Here is a 21,158-nt window from a genome sequence, read left to right as displayed (position 1 = left end):
TATTTGGACAATAAAACTGTTTAAAACTATTTTTTTTGGAAGATTCGAATCGCTTGGACGTCGGATTTTACGGAATGGCTAAAAATTTAAACTCAATCATTGGAAGCGTCACAAACAGTTCTTAAAAGAACTATGAACTGTTGCTGCATCTGCATCATTGCATGTTTTCATTAATGCTTCTACGATGATCCTATTTCAGCAATAAATTATTAATTTTTAATCATTCAAAAGCATTTGACATCTTTTTTTTTTTTATCTCTTTTATGTTGATATTTATAGTGTCAAAGTCAAAACTTCTTGAAGGTAATCCTTTATTTTAAAAAAGAAAAAAGTTGTGTGCCAAAACGATTTGAAAAAAGAAAGTGATATCCTTGCAACTAGTTCTGTGTTATTATTATTTTTTTTTTGTTTTGTAATTATTGGATGCTATTAATATCTAAAAAGTAAATCCAAGATAGGCCCATTTATTTCATTCGATACGGCTGAATCAGATCAAACAAAGTGTGAGATTTGGTTGTTTTCAGATCTGAGTCCGTTTTATAGATATGAGATCTGGTCAAGCTTATGTTCCGTCCTAAAAAGATAGATCCAGATTAACACCAATCCAATTAGATGAGATCCAATTAGGTCGGACTCTGATAAAGCCCAAAGGAGTCCGGACCGTTAGGTTCGGATCCGGATCCGAACTTTTACTACCAACACTATTTCCCGATTCCTTCCCGTTCCCGGTCGCTCGCGCCACCAGGAAAAGGCGGGAAGAGTGGTGCGGCCGGAGCGAATTCTTCGAATCTCGATGATGGCGTTGTCGACGGCAGAAGGCGAGGAGCGGTGGAACAGAGAGATCGTGCCGCGGGTCTTCGTCGTAGTGAGCGGCAGGCTCGCCCAAGCGACGGTTTGCCGTCTCCTGCTCGTCAGCCCTTGGTGCTATCGAGCCCTTCTCTCCCACCGTCCGCTTTGGGAGGTCGAATTCTCTTCTCTCTCTCTCTGCACCTTCCTGCTTTACCATTGTCGTTACCATGTTCGGTACAACTGAGAGAATAAGAAAGTATGGTTTTCAGTAGGAGTTCTTCCTTAAGGACAGATTTGGGTGCGCATGGCAAAACCCAATTTGTTCGAAACCAATTCCTTGCGCTCTAGACCAGAATATGGGGTCTCTATTTTTCCTTTTCTGGCATCTAAAATCGTTGAATTCCTAGTTCGAGACTAATTTCTTTCACTGTCGACCGGAATTGTATGCTTACGAGTCTTCCCGATTCTTGCGTCCGTGCTTCTTCAGACCCTAATTGGATCTTCTAGAATTGGTGGCAGCGGTGATTCGACGTTTGTTAGCGATTTCGAGTTTAGGTTCTTGTTATGTTTGAACATCTTCACCATTGATGCTTATTGAATATCTTGGTTGTTCATTAGTCATTGATTTAGACTTCTTGGTGGGGGGAACTTCGTACTAGTGGATAAAATGTTGTTTTGGTTTAAGTATCTACAATGTTGATTGCAGGTTCTTGATTTTCGTGAAACTAATGATGCTGGTAATCGACTTTTCGCTGCCCTCGCTTTGGTTAGTAAGATTCTTTTCTTTCATTGGAATAAATTTGTGCAGTTTTTTCAAGACGTTATGGCATCTCTGCCTAAAGGGCATAAGGTCTCTGTTTTGCTTGCATGGTGCTTTTATTTCTCCCTGCTCATTTTCCTATGAAAAATCTCTTATGAAATTTGTTTTGCTGCTTAATGGGTTTACAATTAGTTCAACTGGATGCAGAGCTTCTTCTTGGGCATGCCCTGTATGCTCTATTATGAAATCACAGATACTGGTGTAAAGTGTTTCTGAACCATATGTCTAGAACTGCTATGGAGATATGTACTTCTTGTGCATAACATTTACAAAGTAGTTTCGTGGTTATGGGCACCTGGGCACCTAATGTTCATAGTTATACTTGTATAGTTGTATGGGGTGTGGGTGGGTGTGTGTGGATGTTTGTTATGCATTTGAAATTCTTAATCTATTATCTCATCAATGGAAGATATATTTACCAAAGCTTACATTTCCAAATTGTTCCTGAATACTGTAGTTCATGTTGGAGAAATGCCTCATGAGAATAACATGCTTGGTCTATGTCTTTCTTTCTTATTTTTCTTTGTGAACATCCACTGCGATTTCATGAGATGACTTGTCACCTATGCAGCCAAGGTACAAGCACATCAAGCACATAAACCTTGAATTTGCTCAAGATATTGAAGACAAACATCTTGCTCTTCTTAAAGGCAAGGTTCGCCTGTTGCTTTTTTGAGTTTAGCCCATTAAATCAACTGTCATGTTTTATATGCAGTCATAAGGATAACTTTGGTTTCTTCTTCTTTTCACCATCCATGCAGCTGCTTGAAGACTTGCAGTGTCTTAACCTAAATGGCTGCCAAAAGATTTCTGATGATGGGGTCGAAGCTATAACTAGTGTTTGCCCAAAGCTCCAAGCATTCTTTATCTATTGGAATATGAGGTGCCAACTTTCATGCCTTTAATTTTTCACATCTTATCTGGTTATCTATGCGATTCACATAATTTTATCCAATTTGTAAGGCTTTCCTGATGAGACTTTCAAATTGTGGAACTTGGACTTGCCACTGGTGTGTCCACTTCATCCTGTGGTTCTGATTTTGATCTTAAGATCCCTTGTTGAGTTCTAGTTCACAATCAATCAGGTAGTGCTTTTGTGGGTCATGATTCATGAAGTGGATACTGTGCTAAAAACCAAGCCTTCCTTTCTATGAATACTCCTAGTTCTTCAGAATTTTCGTTTAGACTTTGGGTTTTCACTCCCATTAGTTCGGATGAGGTGCTTATTGACCTGACCATGTTATTAGGTGAAATTGGCAGGTCTAGACCTGGTCCCTTTTTATGGAGTTGATCTCATTGTGGTAAGGCCTGAATTGCCTGTCCTAAGGTGGCCAAATCTTCTTCCCTGGTTTCACCTAGTTAAAGATGATATAAGATATCTTTTCTTCATGTATAATTTTATACATTTCTCCATCTCAGGCTTGTAGTGGCCTTTCCCTCACTGATTGCTCCTTTTAATGCAGGGTTACAGATGTGGGAATTAAGTACCTTACCAATAATTGTAAGGAGATAGTTGATTTGAACCTGAGTGGCTGTAAGGTGTTTGTCATATCCTTGCTTAGTGGCATACAATATCAGCTGTGTTGCTTAGATGGGATGTACTGGCAATAACATTTTACTATAGTGCTCTATTTCGTTGCCTTTCCATGGCCTAACTTGGTGTGCATGCACTATGCAGAATGTGACTGACAAGAGCTTGCAACTAATTGCAAATACTTACCAAGAGATGAAAGCTTTAAATTTGACAAGGTAGAGAAATAACTGCTATTTACTGTTCTTTTGCTAATAATAGAAAACTCTTGACCACCTTGTTTCTTTATTGCTCATTGTTCTTTTTTGGTGGAGATATTTGGAGTTTGATATATGAAATTTGGTGTATAAGTGATATCTTTCCTATCGTTTTCTCAAATTGTAAAGGGGATCTCAAGAGGCAAAAGTTTAGAGAACCATCAGGTGAACAGGCAGAAGAACATACTTCATCCAGCTGGGCGGCTATACAGTTTTTATAGTTATACCTCATTCCTTTGTCATTGATGCCTATATTCCTATTTATTGACATAATAGCTTGGTAATTACGTGTATCATAGTGTTTCTTCACTTCGGGTCATTGATGGCTAGGGATGAAATGGGTTGTACTTGGTATGGGTGTTTGTCATTTTTCAGTTATATTGGATCCAGTTCCTGTGTTCTCCAGCAGTTGATGATTGGTAGTGCATGCATCCCTCCTGCTGCCGTCATATCCAATCTCATACAAAGGGCCCTGTTCATTCACAAAGAGATACTTCAAATGGGAAATCATTTTTTCTGGATTTCCACATATGTCTGCCTGAAGAAGTTGCTTACAATAATTTGTGAATATATTTGCCATTTGCAAACCTCTGTTGCTTAAGAACTTTGAAAATTAAGAGGCTCAACATGAAGTTTGAAAACTGAAACTCTCATTTTTACTGTGAGAATTTCAAATCTAATATCAGTTTCTCTGAGGTTTCTGTAAATTGATCGTGCTAGTTTATTCTTTTTTCCTTTTTTCTGAAACAAGAATCTCTTAACTTGGATCACATTTATATGCATGTCTTGAATGTTGTGATAATTATGGATCTTGTTCATAGGTGCACCAAGATCACCGATCAAGGGTTGCAGCAAATATCGTTGAAATGTTCTAGCTTAGAGAGCTTGAACCTTTATGCACTTTCGAGGTATGTGCTTTTATCTATAAATTGCAGGAAATATCTTATTTCCTTGTTGCTTAGGTCATATGATGTTGCTGCAAAGTTGCTGTGTAGACCATGTTTTGTGCCTCTGAAAGCTACTTAATTATTGCAGCTTGACGGACAGGGCATACAAAAAGTTTGCATTGCTTTCTCAGTTACGGTGCTTGGATCTTTGTGGCGCACAGGTAGATAGAGCCCACGGCTTTGTATGCTTTCTATGTTTTCTACAAGCTTTAGGTTGGCCTAATTCTGGTAATCCTTGTTGTAGAACTTGTCCGATGAAGGTCTTTGCTCAATAGCTGAGTGCAGAGGTCTCGTTTCTCTGAATTTAACATGGTATTCTGTAATCTGTAACTGAAAAACGACTTCGTGTTTCTTTCTTGGTGCAACAAGTTCAGAATTGATTGTGTTACATGCATCTGTGCCCTGTGACAGGTGCGTGCGTATTACTGACATTGGCGTCCTAACCCTTGCACGGAGTTGCACTTCTCTTGAGTTTCTTAGGTAATGTGGTACAAACTACAAAGATTTCTCTATGCTAAAAAGCTATGAACGATGCCTATGCTACTGCAAAGCAGTAAATATGTTGCAATGGTGCAGCGTATTTGGGGTTCTTGGCGTCACGGATCTAAGCTTAGAGGCACTCTCAAAGTCTTGTTCATGCACCCTTACGACACTCGACGTCAATGGTTGTGTGGGCATAAAGGTTGGTTGGTGCTGATTGAATATTCCGTCTTCTCAACTTTTCTCATCCCTGCTATTCATTTTGTGTCTTCCCTTTCCAGAGACGTAGCAAGGAGGAACTTTTGCAATTATTTCCCAACCTCCGATGTTTCAAGGTGCACAGTTGAGTGTAAAATATCCACCGCGTTGTTGTTCGGCACGGAACGTGCACTTGAGCATTCCAACAGTTGTATTATTGGCACGAAGCATTTCGTTCTAAGACAACCCCTTTTCTGGTAATTCTAGGTATAACGTCGCAATCTCTCTCTGGGTACGTTTTTCTCTAAATTTGGAGTGACGAATGAATAAGAAAAACTTGCTAGGATAATTATTATAAACAAGATAGGTGCTTTGCAGTATTGGTCTTCACATCCTAAAATTCGTCTCTTAACAATCATGATGGAGTACTTTATGACAGCTTACGTTACCGAAGCCTTCACTCTTCAGGCACTTCATTGTTTGGATTGTGCGTCTTCTCGCCACTCTTTGATGTGCTGACAATATTCATAATGTAGACGATTCTACATAAAAGCGTAAGGAATTTAGATGGTGGATTTTTTTTGTTTCCCTTCTCCACAAGCAGATTCACGGAATGTCCTTCAAAAAACTGTCTTTGCTTATGAAGGTTCTGCAATTTTAAGCATCAGTTTCGTCTTTCCCTCAATCGCCATGGATAAAATCCTAGTCTGGATTATCGGGCGTGTGATGATAAGAAAAAATAAGCATAGCCACAAGTGATCTGGCCGTTCTGTTCTTCTGAAATCGCCTAGCGACGCCTGTTAAGGCTGGTTACGGGGATGAATGGATTCTGGAAATTATTGATCACCTCCTCTCACCGAGAATCCAGAGTTCGGTACTTCCTCGGAATGGCTAAAGAAGATTTCTATGGGCGGCAACGTGAACCTTAAGTACATAAAATAGAGAAGAAATTAAAATCCGCAAAATGCCTTTCAACCAGACATAATCTCAGGTAGAAATTATGTACTGAAGTCCCAATAAACCGAAAAAAGGAAGAAGGAACCAAGATATTTTGGAACCAGAGATCCTTCCGCTAAGAAACCTGGTTTTGAACGGATTTTTGACTCGAAATTTTGTGATTGTTTGTGAAGGTAATGAACTCCAGAGTTTAAAATTACCTGTACGTTTTTGGATGGTTGTCCATTAACCTGATCATAAACAACCACAACGTGCTTGTGCTAACTTGTAGCAGATACTGATCACTCGCTTTGGATGAACGTGGTTGGTTGCTCAAAGAACATACGTCTAAAATACATACTTTGTGAATATGATAATAGCAATGTGGATTATTTTCCTCAATGAAAGACTTCCCCTCATTTGCCCTTTGTTGGCACCAAGCCTTCCAACATAAGCCCGAAACCGTGGGCAGTAACATCTGGGGCGGAGGCAGTCAAGAAAAATGTTATCATGCAAAATTGCAAATCACTCAAAAGAGCGTTGCTTGCTACTTCAGTGATTTTCTTCCTTTTTTTGTTTTTTTTTGAAATCCACGACAATTTTTCAAGGTAATTATTTAAGATAGTTTGTATGTCCCATCACCGTGATAATTCTTTTACCGGAGTATCTTCTGTGTGAAAAGAAAAAGAAGAAAAACGAGATATCTACTGTAGAGTGATTCGAGCTGATATAAAAAACAACCATTTTCAAGCGTGTACCTAGTCTTAGTGCTTTCGAAAAGGTCCATTGAACAAGCTCCCCCGGATGAATAAGATATCAATTTGTGCTTGCAAAGAAGAACTGGTGGGAAGCCAAAAGATGGGAAAGCTAATCAAAGAGTAAATATCCAAAACAGTCAACCAGTTTTCTGAAAAAGTGCAACTAAAAACCTCTGTCAAGTGAACCACATATCAGTTTGTACTCGTGAAGATGAACTGGTGGGACGCCACCGTTTCTCACCTGGTCTTGTGGTATCACTTTATAACGGTAATAATTAAAAGGTCCAAGATCCGAACTGGTAAAGCCAGAGAGAACCAAGAACTGGCGGGAAGCCAAAAGATCGGAAAGCTAAAGTGTAAGTATTCAAACGTTGACTAGTTTTCTGAAAAAGTGCAACTAACAAACTCTCTCAAACCACAGATTGGTTTGTGTTTGTGAAGATGAACTGATGGAAAGACAAAATATGGGAAAGCAAACATACAACGCCCAATGTTCAAACGGTTACTGAACATGAATAGACACAAACAGATAAAAAAAAGAGAGAAAAAAAGCCATCCTCTGCACATAACACTTTACATGAAATCTCTGTTGTATGAATTATCATGTTGGACTCATACACTATTCTGTACGAAGAAATTTAGACGCTGTTAACTTTTTTAACAGGAAAATGAGATTACCTTGCTGCCTCGGCTGTCAATTACTTTGAAGATTCGAGAAAAACTTGCATGAGCTAGTACAAAGTTCAATTATTTCTCACAAGTATTGTAGCTACAGACCTTTCAGTGTCGTCTGCAAGAGTGCATAAGTGTTAGACCACAGTAGAATTTTCAGCAGAAATGGTCGCATCGAAAGCGAGACGTATTTCAGGTCTCACAGGTCCTAGTCATCTAGCTTGCTGAACTCCCTGGCACACTAATCATGGCATACAAAGCAGTATCGTTCATAGCTGAAAAAGACAATGGAATGGAATCCAATGAATCAGATGCCATATCAAGCAGCAACTAGACCTTCAACATCACATCTCGGCTCAGTAAGAAAAAAATTGAAATGCTGTGGATGAGATGACACCTCAGAGCAAGATTTTCAGATACTAAATGGCAAGTACAGAAACAATATTGAGCAACAAGTAACAATTGTTGAATCAAAATGCTTTTCCTTTCAAGAACAAAGCAATCATCTCTTTCAAGACAGTCTAAAGAAGCAGTCTCTGAAGGGATAAACCCCAAGCTGAGACTGCAGCTGCAGCTTGCTTAAGGAGGAAATAACTTGAACCAGGAAACCATGCCACACCCAAAAATGGCAGTTTTCCAGAGCATGTAGTAAAACTCAAAGAAGTCGTTCGAATATAAAATAAAATTGATCATAGATTGCTCATCAATTTTCAAATGTGAAACCATAATGTACATTAGCAGACTCAATGATACTGAAGATTTCAGCATCAGATGGTACAAATATAATCATACAAGTTGAGCAGATGACAGGCATTATTTGCGTGATCTTGCCCCTTATTTGGCTCCTTCGGGGACAAGATAAAATCATCCAATAAAAATGTAAAACGTCTGCGTAGACTCTCCGATCAACAGAAAACTGGAAACTGTACAAGATATGGTTGGTGCAAGATCACCTCCCTCATGGAGCTCATTCATCAATTGGTCGAACCAGCATGCTGAGGAAATGAATGAAGATATCCAATATGATTCACGAACTGGTCAACTAATTCTTCCGTCATTCTATATATATCATCCCGTTCAGATACACTTGACATTGTATAATCGTCTTACCGACCCTGAACCCAGGAACGACAGTAAACCCCACTCTTGCTCGGGACCCATCAGCACCTGAACCAGACAAAACTGAACCCTGAACAACATCTTCCATGAAAACCATACAGAACTCATCACCACTCTTGACCTGAAAAATCTCAATCACAGGGTCAAATGCAAAGGCCAATACATGCAGTAACCATATTGAATATGCCATCTTCACGAAGCTCTCAAACAAAGGATTGTCCAAAGGCCATTTAGTGCAGTCATGATTCACTACCATGTCTCTCTGCTCTAAATTCTCAAAGAACGAAGCTTCCATCTTAGGATGCAGCAGCTGCAAGTACTTTTTCCGGCAGAATTTAGAGAACCCGCATTCTGAGTTTCTCCTTAGAACCTCGACCGCATTGAGTGATCTACACTGAACGAATCGTTGCAAGCAATCCTTCTTCCCAAGAATCGATACATTTATTTCTGAAAAAGTTTCACTATCAAACTCACTAAACATCTCAAGACAAACATACGAAAGAAGTGCATATTTGTTATGCCCCTTCTTCGCATAACAGGTTCCCGGATAAAGAGAATCTGTAGCGTAATCTAAGTTCCACTTTGCTTGCTTCATGTGTTCAATGAGAGTCTTAGCGAAACTATGGGACAACTTGGTAGCTTTCTGCAACGCCGAATCGAAAATACTCAAAGAGGGAGCTACTTGCCTAGAGTTTAACTCGTCCAATCTCTTCATCCACCTCGAATTCGTCCGACCCAACTTCTTGATTTGCTCCTTAAGCGTTGAGGCCTCCGCATCCATCCGATCAATCTCTGCTTGAAGCCTATTAACAGTCATCTCGTACGTCCTGAGCATACTCTGCCGCTCCTGAACCTGCGCTTCAAGAATCCACTCCGAGGACGGCAATTCGCCGCAATTGCGACCCAAATGCTTGATCTCAGAGAGTTTCCGAAGCTGAGCGATGGCTGCCCGGTCGGCGGTCTTCACGTTTTCGACATCAAACGGCGCGTGCGCAGTTTGCAACTGAACATATGCCGACTCGAAGGCCGAAACGCTGGCTAAAATGCAAGAGACTAAAGAATCGAGAGGCGGGGAGCTGATAATTTTGGGGGCTTCAGATGGGCAGTTGCGGAGATGGTCGGGTTTGATAACGACCACCTTCTGGTCCGTGATGATCTCCTCCTTGGATTCGAAATCGTCATTACCCATCGTCGGAATCTGCTCGTAGTCTTCTTCTTCAGCGAAGAACTCCATCGTTTTCGACTTGCAGACGCTAGCGAACCTCTGGAACAATTGCGAGATCTGGGGAGCTTTCACTGCGCCCTCTTCCCTCTCCATTTCCGTCATCTTCACCCTAGAATTTGAAGCGAAAGTAAAATCGAGAAAAGGAAAGACCAACTAAACCAAACCACTTCCTTTTCCTTTCCTTTCTTCTTTTCTCTGTTCTTGGTAGTGACTCACTGTGTGTTGCGCTATACCCATCAATAGAAACCCCAAATTTACTCTTTCTATCATGAAGAGGAGTGGGCAATAGGAAGAATGTGGGGGTTTTTCTTCCCTTTTTCTTCAACCGGAATGGGTAGAAGAAATTTTTGTCGAGTAGTGGGAGTAAGGGAAGATGGGAGGGAAAGGGAGGGCCGAGAAATTTCCGAGCCTGAAGACCTCCGGGTGACAGACTCTATAGGCTTCTTCATCACCACCCTTTTCTTGTGGCACCGCCTCTTTTTCTTTGGTGCCTTGCATCAGTAAGCCATCGTCTTTATTCATTTTTCGCGTTTTGTATTCCTTGTCCAGATTGTTTTTCCTTTCATTTTTAATGGTTTTATGCTCTGAGTGCCTGAATATGGAGTTCTTGTTCTTTTGTGAGATATTTAAGGTGAAAAGTTTATTGATAAATCAAAAGAAATATTAGACAATATGGTACAGTTAAAAAATAAACCAACAGCAAAGAGTATGACATTTGTATTTAGTGATTACAATCAAGAAAGTAACAACATCAGAGCATTAAACTCCTTGAATTCTTCAGTTTCATTACTAACTGAACTGCTCTTATCAGTTGTCACTAAATCCTGCAGATTATGTTAACTTTACAGATTTACAACTCAAAAGTAGAGGTAATTAGATTGGATAAACCACCGCACTGTGCTTGCTAGTTGGTAGGGGTTTAAGAATGAGAACGGATTTTTTTTTTGTTGGCAGAAGACGCCGAAAGAATGAAAGAAAACAGATGGGCCAACAAAATAATGAAGCCAACCCGTCCTACCAACGCCACCACAGACCTCTCTATGCTCCCTGATTGAGAATCAATTTCCGCTACTTGAGACATCGAGTACGGACACGGTGCTGGTGGATTTAAAACTCAATCGGCTTGAACTCTTCTACGCCCTTGCGTTTTATTAATTCTAGTTGGTTTTTTTTAATCTTTAATCATCATTGACATCAATATCATCATGGAAGCGACGTACCCTTGCTGAATATTGTTAATAAAATATTTTTTATTAATAATTATTTTAAAGAGAAAGAGATATAGGCTGAAATTCGGTGTTCTTGTCGGTGCATTCATCATTTGCGAAGGGCACAACTTTGTGCTTGTTGGCTGTATTGGAGGGTACTCATCAAAGCATGGGGCTGATGTGGTTTAGATTACTGGCTACTGAACTATTTACGCCTTTAGTTGGTAGAACATGTGTACATATATATAAAAGCGGAAAAAATATATATTCTTAATTTATTAAATATTTTAAAATATTTACTCAGTAAACTTTTCATAAAGAAATGAAAAAATAGCCTGTATGGTTATGTCAACAAGTATGCCATACCATTCAGCAGAACAATACAACCACATTATATTTTATTATTTTGGGATTGGTTTTTGATTTTATCTTTGTCTTTCACAATTTGACCTATTTTTTTCTATTTTTCTCTCTCATTTTATTTTTTTTATTCATGATTGACCCTGGAAATATGTTTAACCAGTCGCATCTTGAGACTAGTTATTTCAATTCTTTTTTTCTCTCTCACCTGCCTTTTCTATTTTTTCTTCCTCCTCGTGGGATGACTTTTCTCATCCAATCTTGGGAAGGAAAATGGACTTAAAAACCTAGTCCCTTTCAGTCCGATTTTATGCCTTTTTCATATATATTGATTTCATAAAAACTACAAAAAAAAAAAAAAAATCCACGAACATTTTCTTTAAGGGCTCAAAGTGGGGCCTAACAAAATTCCTTGCGTGTCTGTGTTAAGGATGTCATACCGTAGTTATAAAGAAAGAAACCAGCTTCGCATCATGAAATGGAATTCACTGACTGCAACAAAGAACAGAATTTTGAACACCTTTTACCAAATTCATACAGAAAACATGAAGAAGTTTGCACCATCGATCGTCATCCTAGAACTAATATTGAGTACAATATAGAGCAGCCCAATCAGTACGCTACACTTAAGTGTCTCAGACCAATTTAGCTATTTCAATGCAAGTTTTAATGGCGGTTCCCTTCCAATTGTAAGCTATATTATCTCCACCAAGGTTAAATGTCCTGTGCACTAAAAATAAAGAAGAAGAAGAAGAAGAAGAAGAAGAAGAAGAATTCATTGGCGTTCCTATCAGTTAGGATCGTTTTTTCCCTTATACAGAGACGCTTATCAGTTTAAGAACACAAGTTTTGTAGATGTTCCCAATTAAACTGTCTTGAAATGGCTGAAGAACTCAACATGTGAAATTCGAAATAAACAAGAATTTGTGGGGACGCCTTACCGGACATTTTACTTTTTCGTTTCTCAAGTTAGAAAGCTTCTGCAGAAAGTTTATCTGCGCATGATTGAGAGTCATTGATACGTGGCGTGGAAGTTAACTCCGCTCTTTTTCTCCCTCTCTCCCTTTTCCCTGTGGGAGGGCGAAGAGAGTGAAGTTCCTCTCTCTTTTATTATGAAGCTTCTCCTGCCCACGAAAATTGCATTGCAGATCCTGGAAGAGTTCTTTTCCGCTGTCCCACGTTAACCACAGGTAGTTTCTGAACATGGGCAGACTTCTTCACTGTGAACGTTCAGAAACTTTTTTAGGATTTTAATTTTCTGTTCTATTTAGTAACATATAGCTGCAAGTTTAAAAATTCATTCTATATTTTTAGAAGGGAAAAAAATGATATCAGCTGTCTTCAAGCATGTTAATGGAAATACGTTTTAATTGATTTATTTGCATGTATTTTATCGTCATTAACACAATCAACCTTGACGTTTGTACTTTTGATAATTTTTTTTTCTTTTTTAAGTTCCACATGGTTAGCAGTTTATAATAGTGTCATAAACCCTTGGGGCTAAACAAAGTTTGATGGTCCAAGAGTGCTTTCACTTCACTCTTGCGATCAACTAATGCATTTCTATATTCTTTGAGGGAGCCTGAGCCATTTTTATGAAAGAAAAATACTTGTATTTGACAAACTAATATGGAAAATTATTTTCCACTAAAAACTCGAAATGGGAGTATCTTATATATTTTATTATTTGTAAAAGAAATGCACAAGGTTCTGAACGTTTAGTTAGGCAGAATATCAACTACTGCTGGATCTTACAAACATCCAATCAGCCTCCCCAGTTTTCAAAAGATCATATCCGTTGACTGCATGGTTTCAAGTTTTACCTCATTTCAGGGATAGATCGGTTCATAATCCTTCGCCTTCTCAATAGATGGCTTGGACTGAATGCTCTATTGGGCAACATTTTACCTCACTGGTTTATATTTCTTTGTTGCTGCCTGTCCAGAAGTCTCGGGTCAAGGTTCCCCTCCCAGGATGTGATTAATTTGTCTGGTTCATGCTTCAAGATAACGTTCAAACACAATGCAATTTGAAATGATGGGGTTTATGTAATTATATTTGGGTAGTTGGTGCGTCCTATGTGGTAAAGAGGAAGAAAACTCGTATGATCTATTTTGGAGCTGTGAGGAAGTTCAGAAACTATATCACGCATCATGGCATCATTCTTCGTCAGTGGTATCATATCCTTCACTTGCACATGATCTATTCTTCGGTCTGGTAAATCTTTGGAAATCAAAGTGATGGTGTTTTCTGTGGCGAACTTTGCTATGTTGTTTTTAGTGGCAGATTTGGATTAGGGTGAATAATGTATCCTTTCGAGGGGAGGTTTATAATTCTCAGGTTTACTCTTTAGTCTACACTGTACAGGCTGAGGTCACTTTCATCGTAAAAGTAGTTTGAACTGTTTCCCTAAGCTGACTTTGGACGTGTCTGCTTGCCTGAAGCAAAACTCTCCCCTTATCAGAACCAATATAAGTAAAGTGATATTTTTTCATCTCTTTACGTTGAAAAGTTACAGATTTTGATATCGATATTCGGTACTCAGATTGCCAGGGTCTGGAAAAATTTTGATCGAAACAATTTTTAGACAATATGATGATTATCGAGAGTCAGCAGATTGTTGATTAAGGATTGGGTCTGTTATCCTCGTCAGTACTCAACTGGCATCTAATGATATATTTGTCTAGTTTCCTGCATTATGTATGTCCATTGCAAACAAAATCTGAAATGCAAGGCACATTTTTAACATTAGAGGCAAAATGTTGGACACAAATGCAAATTTCCTTGAGCGAGTGTTTGTTGGAGCTGCCCGTCTAAGACTCTCTCTCTGAAATTAATATTATGTAAAACATGTTAAGCTTTTATATTTGCGTGATACATTAATGTTTAAGAACAATCTAATGGAATTTATATAATATATATATAAATTCTTGTGTATGCATGTGCTACTCTATGCATAAAATTTGCTCTTATCCTTGAGAACTGTGGGCTTGTGTTTAGACTAACAAAATATTTGATACATCACAGTTATGATGTAAACAATTGAGTTTTGCTCTGATGTTCGTTTTGATCTTGAATTTGCATGACTCTTGTTGGTTGAATTGCGGAGAACTGCCTGATCATTGACTAGCTTGATTAAACTACAAAGTTTTCTGCAGTTGCAGATATACAAAAGTTTTGAGAAATAAATAATTCCTCTAGTAGACAGAAAGGCTGATTCATATCTAATAAATGAAAATGGGAGTTGGCAACGCTACATGCGCATTTCTTTCCAATGTAATGCCGACGAATGCCAGACGGGGGAAGCTTGACAACTTACATTTGCATGTAAAATTTTTGTCAAAGGTCGCATAAGTGAATCCTGATAGCAAGTAATTGCACTCAATGCTTCTGACAAGAACAACAGAAGCACAAGAAACTGACAGCCACTTGGCATTGGAGACAGGTCATTAGTAAAAGTTGCTACTCTACTAAGAGCAAATCAGCGATGGAAGCAGCAGCAGAAGCACAACCGTCAAAAGAGCATGAGTCAGATGAAACTGCCATGAGCAGCAATTACAACCAAAAGATTAAGTCGTCATCAACAACAAAAGAGCATCACAAGTTGCAAAATGAGCACCTGCATCCTAATGATCAAAGCCTGCAAAAGCATGATACCACGGAAACAAGAACTAAAACTGCTTTGTGGCAACTACTAAAAATACTAATGGAAAGAAAGAAAAGGTTCAGAGAGTAGAAGAAACACGTTAAGATCATATAAACACACAATCAGAGTCGGACAAAATTCACATTCCTCCCACACCCTTGCTCACCCCTACCCAACAATCAGAATCAGAAAAAGAAAGAAAAAATAAAGGCAAAAAAATAACAATCAAACACTCCTCTGATGTTCTTTGTTTACACAAGGAGAAAAATGTAGCTGACAATAACCAGAAGAGAAGACAACAGCGCACCGCCACGTCCAGCAATAAGGGCAGTTGCCGCTGATTTGTGCTTTTGTGGCCTAAACAGACAAAAAGAATAGGTAATGTAAGTCTAAAGATCCAAAACATGCATGCAAGTTTGTCCAATTTCATGAACGTACTTTTGTAGATGAGCCAGAGCACCACAATAGAGAACATTAGAAGGCATTGGAAGCTCAGTTTTGTTAGTAATTTCTGGGTTCACGACCCTTATGTACACTTCCTGGCCACGATACCACGAGTCCAAATTTTCTGATCGAAGGTTCCAAAAGCCCACATTATCCAGTGAAATCAAAATTGCAGTCCATGCTCCAGGAAAGACCTGACACAGTACAACGTTAACAAACTGCTAAAACGACACGCATGGTAGATGAATTGATTCATTTCATAAGAACTAGCTACCTGTATAGTGGAGCGTGCGACCCCATCCCATTTGTTATAAGTTCCTCTGCTATTCTCCGTCCACTCTCCGTAATCCATACTGCAGCATGATTTACATTCATGGATTTACTATATGGTATGTTTAACAACGATTAGCATTTCAAAGAGGAGATGAAAAAAAATATTACCCAACCACGAAGAAGGCATATCCATCCAAATGGTAACTTTGAACTGATGTAACATTGTTTTGCAATACAATTTCCATGAATCCCCTGAAAGTACCATCGATGACAGATGTTGCCATAACGGGTGGCCCATCCTTTGGCTTTGTTGGGAAGTCAAGAGTGTATATTCCTTTTAGCTTGTACTGGTCAGCTAGCCTCAAAGGAGTTGCTGGATTAACATATGAGATGCCATTGAGGGCAGTACGGAGCTTTCCATGTACAAGTGATGGCGGTTTATTTTGCACAAGATACTTTTGGGTAACATTGATTGAGCCATATCTAAATGAGCCCTGAGGATTTGGACGAGCACCACTAGCTGAAACATTCCACCTATCCATCACATGAGGACATCCGATATGAGAGAGAGGCACAACACAAAAATAACCATGGGGAGCCAAGAACAGAGCACCACTAGTAAGCATTGCGCTTGTAAGCATACCTGATTGATCTTGCTTGGTTCATTGAGAAGTATTTGTCATAAAAGTCATCAGGGGAGCTTGGTAAAGGACCCTTTGCAGGACCTTTGGAGTTGGAGTATTGCAAAATTGCAACGCCAGTTACCCTTTGCCAGATTGTCGTGTTTACAAACCGAGCACTTGCTACAATATAGTAATCAGTGCTGGCATTTTGATCCATGGACACCAAAAATGTATAAGACTGGCCTACATGGATGTCTAAGCTTGTATAGTTTTGTTGAGTAGTGTATGATCCTTCCACCTCCGCAAGGTTCAAGTTGTGGTTCTGGATTCTGAAGTTTAGGCTAGTTGATATGCCAACATGATGAACTCGAATACGATAAGTTTTGCCTGTGAAATCAACCAAAGGCAGATGCCATCCATAAAGGAAATATTAAACGTCAAGGGTGTGGATGTCTGTCAGAGGCTGAACACTACCATGAAGTTAAACTTTTGAAGTCATTACCTGGATGAACCTTAACAGTCTCATAGTCAATGCCATCAGGAACAAGAGTATCATTGTAACGGTAAGGTCCTTTCCCATTGATTAACACCCCATCTGGCATTCCCAGCTCTTTTCCATCATCAAGGATTTTTCTCAGGTCCTTAGAATCACAAGAAAGACATTGACAACAAACTCAGGATTCAAGCAAAAAATTTTGAGAGATCTTCACTTCAGTGGCTAGTCTCTTACCGTATGGTTTTTGTTATACCAGTCAGCTATGAAAATATCTATGTCACCCTCAGGCGTGCCAAAAGGCAGAGGGATAAACACTCTATTGTTAATGGCAAAACCTCCATATCCACCAGCAGCTCTCTGAAAGTTTGTACTAGGAAAGTAGAAAAAGCTTCCTATTTGATCCTTAACCTGGAATTGATAAGTCCAATTCCAAGATGGGGGAATTGGACAGTTTGTGCCCAAGACACCATCATTCCACGAATTTCTTCGTTGTTGTACCCCAGGCCTATACAAATACAAGTAGATGCAAGAATGAGAACTATTAGTTCAATGCCTGAATCAACATGTAATTGAAAAATGTGACCCAAAATGAAGTTGATCTTCAGAGAAAACTTACCAAGTCATGAGCAAAGGCTCGTCCAAGTTATTCTGGACATTGATTACAACGTTGTTGTTTGTAGTCACATTGACAAGAGGGCCAGGAAACTGTCCATTAATTGCAATCACCTGTAATCCATTTACTAATCCTCGTGAAATCAAAGCAGCACATAATTCACATCTAAGAAGAAGTGTAAGCGCTTATACATGTGCAAGTCTAAGTGCAAGTGAAGATGTGCACACACAGGTGCTTGCAAGGATGTCGGTGCAAAACAAGTTGGGATCCAGCAAAGAGACCATAGTACATTGACTTGTTTTAGGATGAAGATAATAGTAATAATAGGGACAAGTCAACTGCTCAGCCTGTTTCCTTCGATCAACCAATGAAAGCAACTTGGAGTCTCTTACAGCTGTGCTCAATAGAAGTGGAAGACACCTAAGTGATTCTCATAAGCATGTTTCACGCATTCTGTACAATCCTAAAAAGGTAATACCATGAAGACCAAAAAAAGTTGATAGTTAATCTATTGTATAATACCGACCAATCAAAATTTAAAAAGAAAGGTAAACAAGCCAAAGCGAAATGTTGCTTAACAATAGCACTGGTTTGCCATACTTAACAGACTCATCCTATTTTTTTCCATTTAAGCCTAAACATCACACTGGAACAAGAGAAGATCCAACAGTAAACTGTACTGTGTAACAGAATAACCTGATTTCAGCGTCCACTGACAATACATTAATTTCAATAACGAATGGGGAAATACGGCTTAGTTTTCATTCCCATGAGAACCATGAAGAGCAAAACAACCACTTACGATCACAAGAACTTTATAAAAGGATGTTCTAAACAAACGACCTATTCCCGAAGCCAGTAAATCTTTCTATCTAATAAGGTTGAAATGAACTCCTGTACAGATAAGCCAGCAATCCAGAGGTATTTCACTTAGGTATGCCACACGATTTCCCAACTTTCTTAATAAACGGATGCATTCGAGATCCTCGAAAGCTTCAACCTAGTTGAATTGAAGGTGTGTCCACGAGGAAGCTCAGACAACAGGCAAGGTTGGAACTTAATCCGGGGTCTTCAATTAGACACCTTTCACATCCTCTGTTAGCACCGGCACACCGTCTACGGTGATAACCTAACAAAATCTCTGCAAGTGGATGAAAAGCCGGAGTACCATATCAGGTACTACAAGGTAAAGAAGCTTCACTATAGACCTTTCAAAAGCTGGAAAACATTTTGCGGCAGACTATAAAGAGAGCCCGAAACAGAGGATAAAAAAATCTCAAGACAAAAAAGGACCCCAAGCAAAGCAGTGTATCTCTCACATTAGAGGGAAAAAAAAAATCATGAACCCTGTGTAAATTGTGAACGTTCAGAGTCTTCTGAAGATGAGCTTACTGAAGCCAAGTGGTTAGTACAAAGAGCAATGTAGGCATAAAACACTTATCAAAAATATCTCCAACGCTTGACTCGACACAAGTAAGTAAGGAACCACATAAAAGTGAACCTACTGAACGCACAGAAACTTCCTGTTCTGATCACTATTCACTACCCATCAAACCTCCCTGCATTTCGTGAGTTACCATCATCTGATAAGTAACATCCAAGCACATTACATGAGCAAACCCTGGAGAGAGAGAGAGAGAGAGAGAGAGAGAGAGAGAGAGAGAGAGAGCTAACCTGTTGTTTGACACCAAGAGGTGACGCGGTAGTGTAAGAGACTACCCAGTCATAGAAAACAAACGGGTCTTCGGCCTGGCAAACACCAGCCAGCAGCAGCAGCAGCTGAGCCAACAGGAGAGGGAACACCCACAAATGCCTAAAAACAGTCACTACCATCTTCTCAAATCCAAGTAAAAACTGCCACTTTTGAAAGCACCACTGATCTTGGGGGGGCAACGCCACTACGCAGAGGATCACAAACCCACTTCACTACATTATCATGCAACAATGTCCGCCACAATGAGGAAGACAGAGAGGGCTGTGTAGTTATGTTTCCTTGACCTAAACACAGAGCAGAGAAGGAAAGAAAAGCAGTGGTGGGGGAGAGGATCCAGGAAAGAAGAAGGGAAGGGAAAAGAAGGAAGGTGGTTGTGGGGGCCACCAGGTGTTGGTGTTCATAGCTGTCAGTCATATGCGGCGATTTAGGCGATGAGAGCGTAAGATGAGGTCGGCTTTTTGCCAACCAATTGCCAGTCCATTGCACTAATTTCGGCGCGCTCTTCTGCCCCCACAAGCACACACCCCTACCCTCCTTCTTCTCCCCTGCCCTGCAGTCTTTCTTCCTTCTCCCAACGTTCCATTTTCTCTTCCTCCCTTTCTGTTCTCAGAGGACGCACATGCTCACCACCTCATCTGGGCCCCGTTCCCTCCCATTCTCTCTCTACCACACACACTCTCTCTCTCCCTCTGGCCGCTGCCACTTGCGTTTTTTGTCTTTCCCTGACGAAAGAGCCGTTGGTTGGCTTTGTTTTTTGAATTATGCAGCTGCTCCGCCTGTGCCCACCTCTCATAAGTATCGTAGAGATTCTATATTAAAAGGTGGTCGGGTTCTCGTTGATTGAGAAAGAAAAAGAAAAGCTCTGTTCGTAAGAGTTTCGAATTTTAAAATGTTTGAAGTTGGTGAGTTTTGATCGATGGCACTCTTTTCTCTGGGGGGTTTCCCTCCCCCTAGCTACCATCTTTCTTTCTGATCCTCGCAATCTTAAAGCCTCCGGAACCGATGATACCCTGTGAATATCTTTTGCACATTTCTTGAAGAAAGAACTGTTTTTCTGGTTGCTATTTCTTTGATTTTAAAGTTTACGCCCACCTGCAAAACCAGCTGTGTTTATGAAGAATTAGTTGAGGAAAAAACGTTACAATTGACTCTGGGGCTCTGGAACAATTGTTGGGGAAATTAACCGATGATACCCTGTGAATATCTTTTGCACATTTCTTGAAGAAAGAACTGTTTTTCTGGTTGCTATTTCTTTGATTTTAAAATTTACGCCCACCGGCAAAACCAGCTGTGTTTATGAAGAATTAGTTGAGGAAAAAATGTCACAATTGACTCTGGGGCTCTGGAACAATTGTTGGGGAAATTATTGAGTTCACATTTCCTTTTTCTTTAATTTAGTAGTCCTTAGACGTTGGTTGATGACTATTTTATGGCGTCTCTCCTCCTCTATCTTCACATGGTCAGTACGTGGAGGATTAAAAAAATGGCATTATAAAATTTGGGAGAAGTGCATTGAGCCATTGATTTCATGTGGAAGGTGAAGCCTCCTGTCTCCCTGCAACATGGGGATTGAAACAACTATCAACGGTCGGGTAAATCCTGCATTAATTTCGAGTCCAACTGTTGATCCCAGACGGATCACCGTTGCAACTTGGCCGTCTGTCACTATGCTTTGCATCCTTCCATTAGATTGAGCGGCGGATGAATTGGGTTGCAGAGATAAGTGGCGTTGTTGGGTCAACTTTTCCAAGGGATTTAGCTGTCTCAGATCTGAACAACCCTGCGTGTGAAAGAGGCCGCGCCTCCGACACTTGAAGCCTGACTCAGATTTTACAGGGAATAATACTTAATAAACGAGTTGAGCTTCATCAGGAGCTGAGTTCAAACTGGTTAGAACCAATCAAATACCATACCCTTAAAAAAAAGGCAAATGGTAGCTTATTTATTTCCACTTTTTCTCTCTCCTTCTTTGAGAGATATTTTGGTGGCCTAAGAAAACAGTTTTGCTTTCATATTTGATTTGAAACTTAATTTCCACCGCCTGATCTA

General features: G+C 39.8%; 3 protein-coding genes and 1 long non-coding RNA gene across 4 annotated transcripts; 2 read left to right on the top strand and 2 right to left on the bottom strand.

Moving 5' to 3' along the window:
* Positions 1 to 738: 738 nt before the first annotated feature.
* LOC116266204 (F-box protein At3g58530) lies at positions 739 to 5,399 on the top strand. The gene is made up of 12 exons (XM_031647319.2): positions 739 to 961; positions 1,496 to 1,555; positions 2,181 to 2,264; positions 2,371 to 2,492; positions 3,073 to 3,148; positions 3,288 to 3,358; positions 4,219 to 4,305; positions 4,433 to 4,505; positions 4,589 to 4,656; positions 4,756 to 4,824; positions 4,921 to 5,026; positions 5,106 to 5,399. The coding sequence occupies exons 1-12, from the start codon at positions 794 to 796 to the stop codon at positions 5,169 to 5,171; spliced, it is 1,050 nt and encodes a 349-aa protein (XP_031503179.1). The 5' UTR covers positions 739 to 793; the 3' UTR covers positions 5,172 to 5,399.
* Positions 5,400 to 8,063: 2,664 nt separating this feature from the next.
* On the bottom strand, positions 8,064 to 10,243 carry LOC116266202 (protein GRAVITROPIC IN THE LIGHT 1-like). Its single transcript, XM_031647318.2, has one exon. It carries the CDS (start codon positions 9,832 to 9,834, stop codon positions 8,443 to 8,445), a length of 1,392 nt encoding a protein of 463 aa, XP_031503178.1. The 5' UTR covers positions 9,835 to 10,243; the 3' UTR covers positions 8,064 to 8,442.
* Positions 10,244 to 12,379: 2,136 nt separating this feature from the next.
* On the top strand, positions 12,380 to 13,657 carry LOC126410629 (uncharacterized). Its single transcript, XR_007575048.1, has 2 exons — positions 12,380 to 12,490; positions 13,246 to 13,657. It is a non-coding gene; the product is annotated as an uncharacterized LOC126410629 (long non-coding RNA).
* Positions 13,658 to 15,033: 1,376 nt separating this feature from the next.
* Positions 15,034 to 19,652, bottom strand: LOC116266347 (monocopper oxidase-like protein SKU5). Its single transcript, XM_031647517.2, has 9 exons — positions 19,070 to 19,652; positions 17,399 to 17,508; positions 17,017 to 17,287; positions 16,789 to 16,927; positions 16,307 to 16,673; positions 15,832 to 16,197; positions 15,665 to 15,743; positions 15,385 to 15,584; positions 15,034 to 15,303 (listed from the first exon to the last, which is right to left on the bottom strand). Exons 1-9 carry the CDS (start codon positions 19,226 to 19,228, stop codon positions 15,198 to 15,200), a joined length of 1,797 nt encoding a protein of 598 aa, XP_031503377.1. The 5' UTR covers positions 19,229 to 19,652; the 3' UTR covers positions 15,034 to 15,197.
* Between the last annotated feature and the right edge of the window lie 1,506 nt (positions 19,653 to 21,158).

This window comes from Nymphaea colorata, chromosome 12, assembly GCF_008831285.2.
Source record: "Nymphaea colorata isolate Beijing-Zhang1983 chromosome 12, ASM883128v2, whole genome shotgun sequence".
NCBI classification, from domain to species: Eukaryota; Viridiplantae; Streptophyta; class Magnoliopsida; order Nymphaeales; family Nymphaeaceae; genus Nymphaea; species Nymphaea colorata.
The sequence above is the reverse complement of the archived record's forward strand: the minus strand, read 5'-3'. Positions and strand labels throughout refer to the sequence as shown.

Excerpts from the sequence above, each read along its gene's own strand:
- LOC116266204 (XM_031647319.2), top strand. The coding sequence starts at position 794 with ATGATGGCGTTGTCGACGGCAGAAGGCGAGGAGCGGTGGAACAGAGAG. Across the intron at positions 4,306-4,432 it reads AACCTTTATGCACTTTCGAG|CTTGACGGACAGGGCATACA; the intron begins GTATGTGCTTTT and ends TAATTATTGCAG. Across the intron at positions 5,027-5,105 it reads ATGGTTGTGTGGGCATAAAG|AGACGTAGCAAGGAGGAACT; the intron begins GTTGGTTGGTGC and ends TTCCCTTTCCAG.
- LOC116266202 (XM_031647318.2), bottom strand. The coding sequence starts at position 9,834 with ATGACGGAAATGGAGAGGGAAGAGGGCGCAGTGAAAGCTCCCCAGATC.
- LOC116266347 (XM_031647517.2), bottom strand. The coding sequence starts at position 19,228 with ATGGTAGTGACTGTTTTTAGGCATTTGTGGGTGTTCCCTCTCCTGTTG. Across the intron at positions 16,198-16,306 it reads AACCAAGCAAGATCAATCAG|GTGGAATGTTTCAGCTAGTG; the intron begins GTATGCTTACAA and ends TGTGATGGATAG. Across the intron at positions 15,744-15,831 it reads TATGCCTTCTTCGTGGTTGG|TATGGATTACGGAGAGTGGA; the intron begins GTAATATTTTTT and ends ATCATGCTGCAG.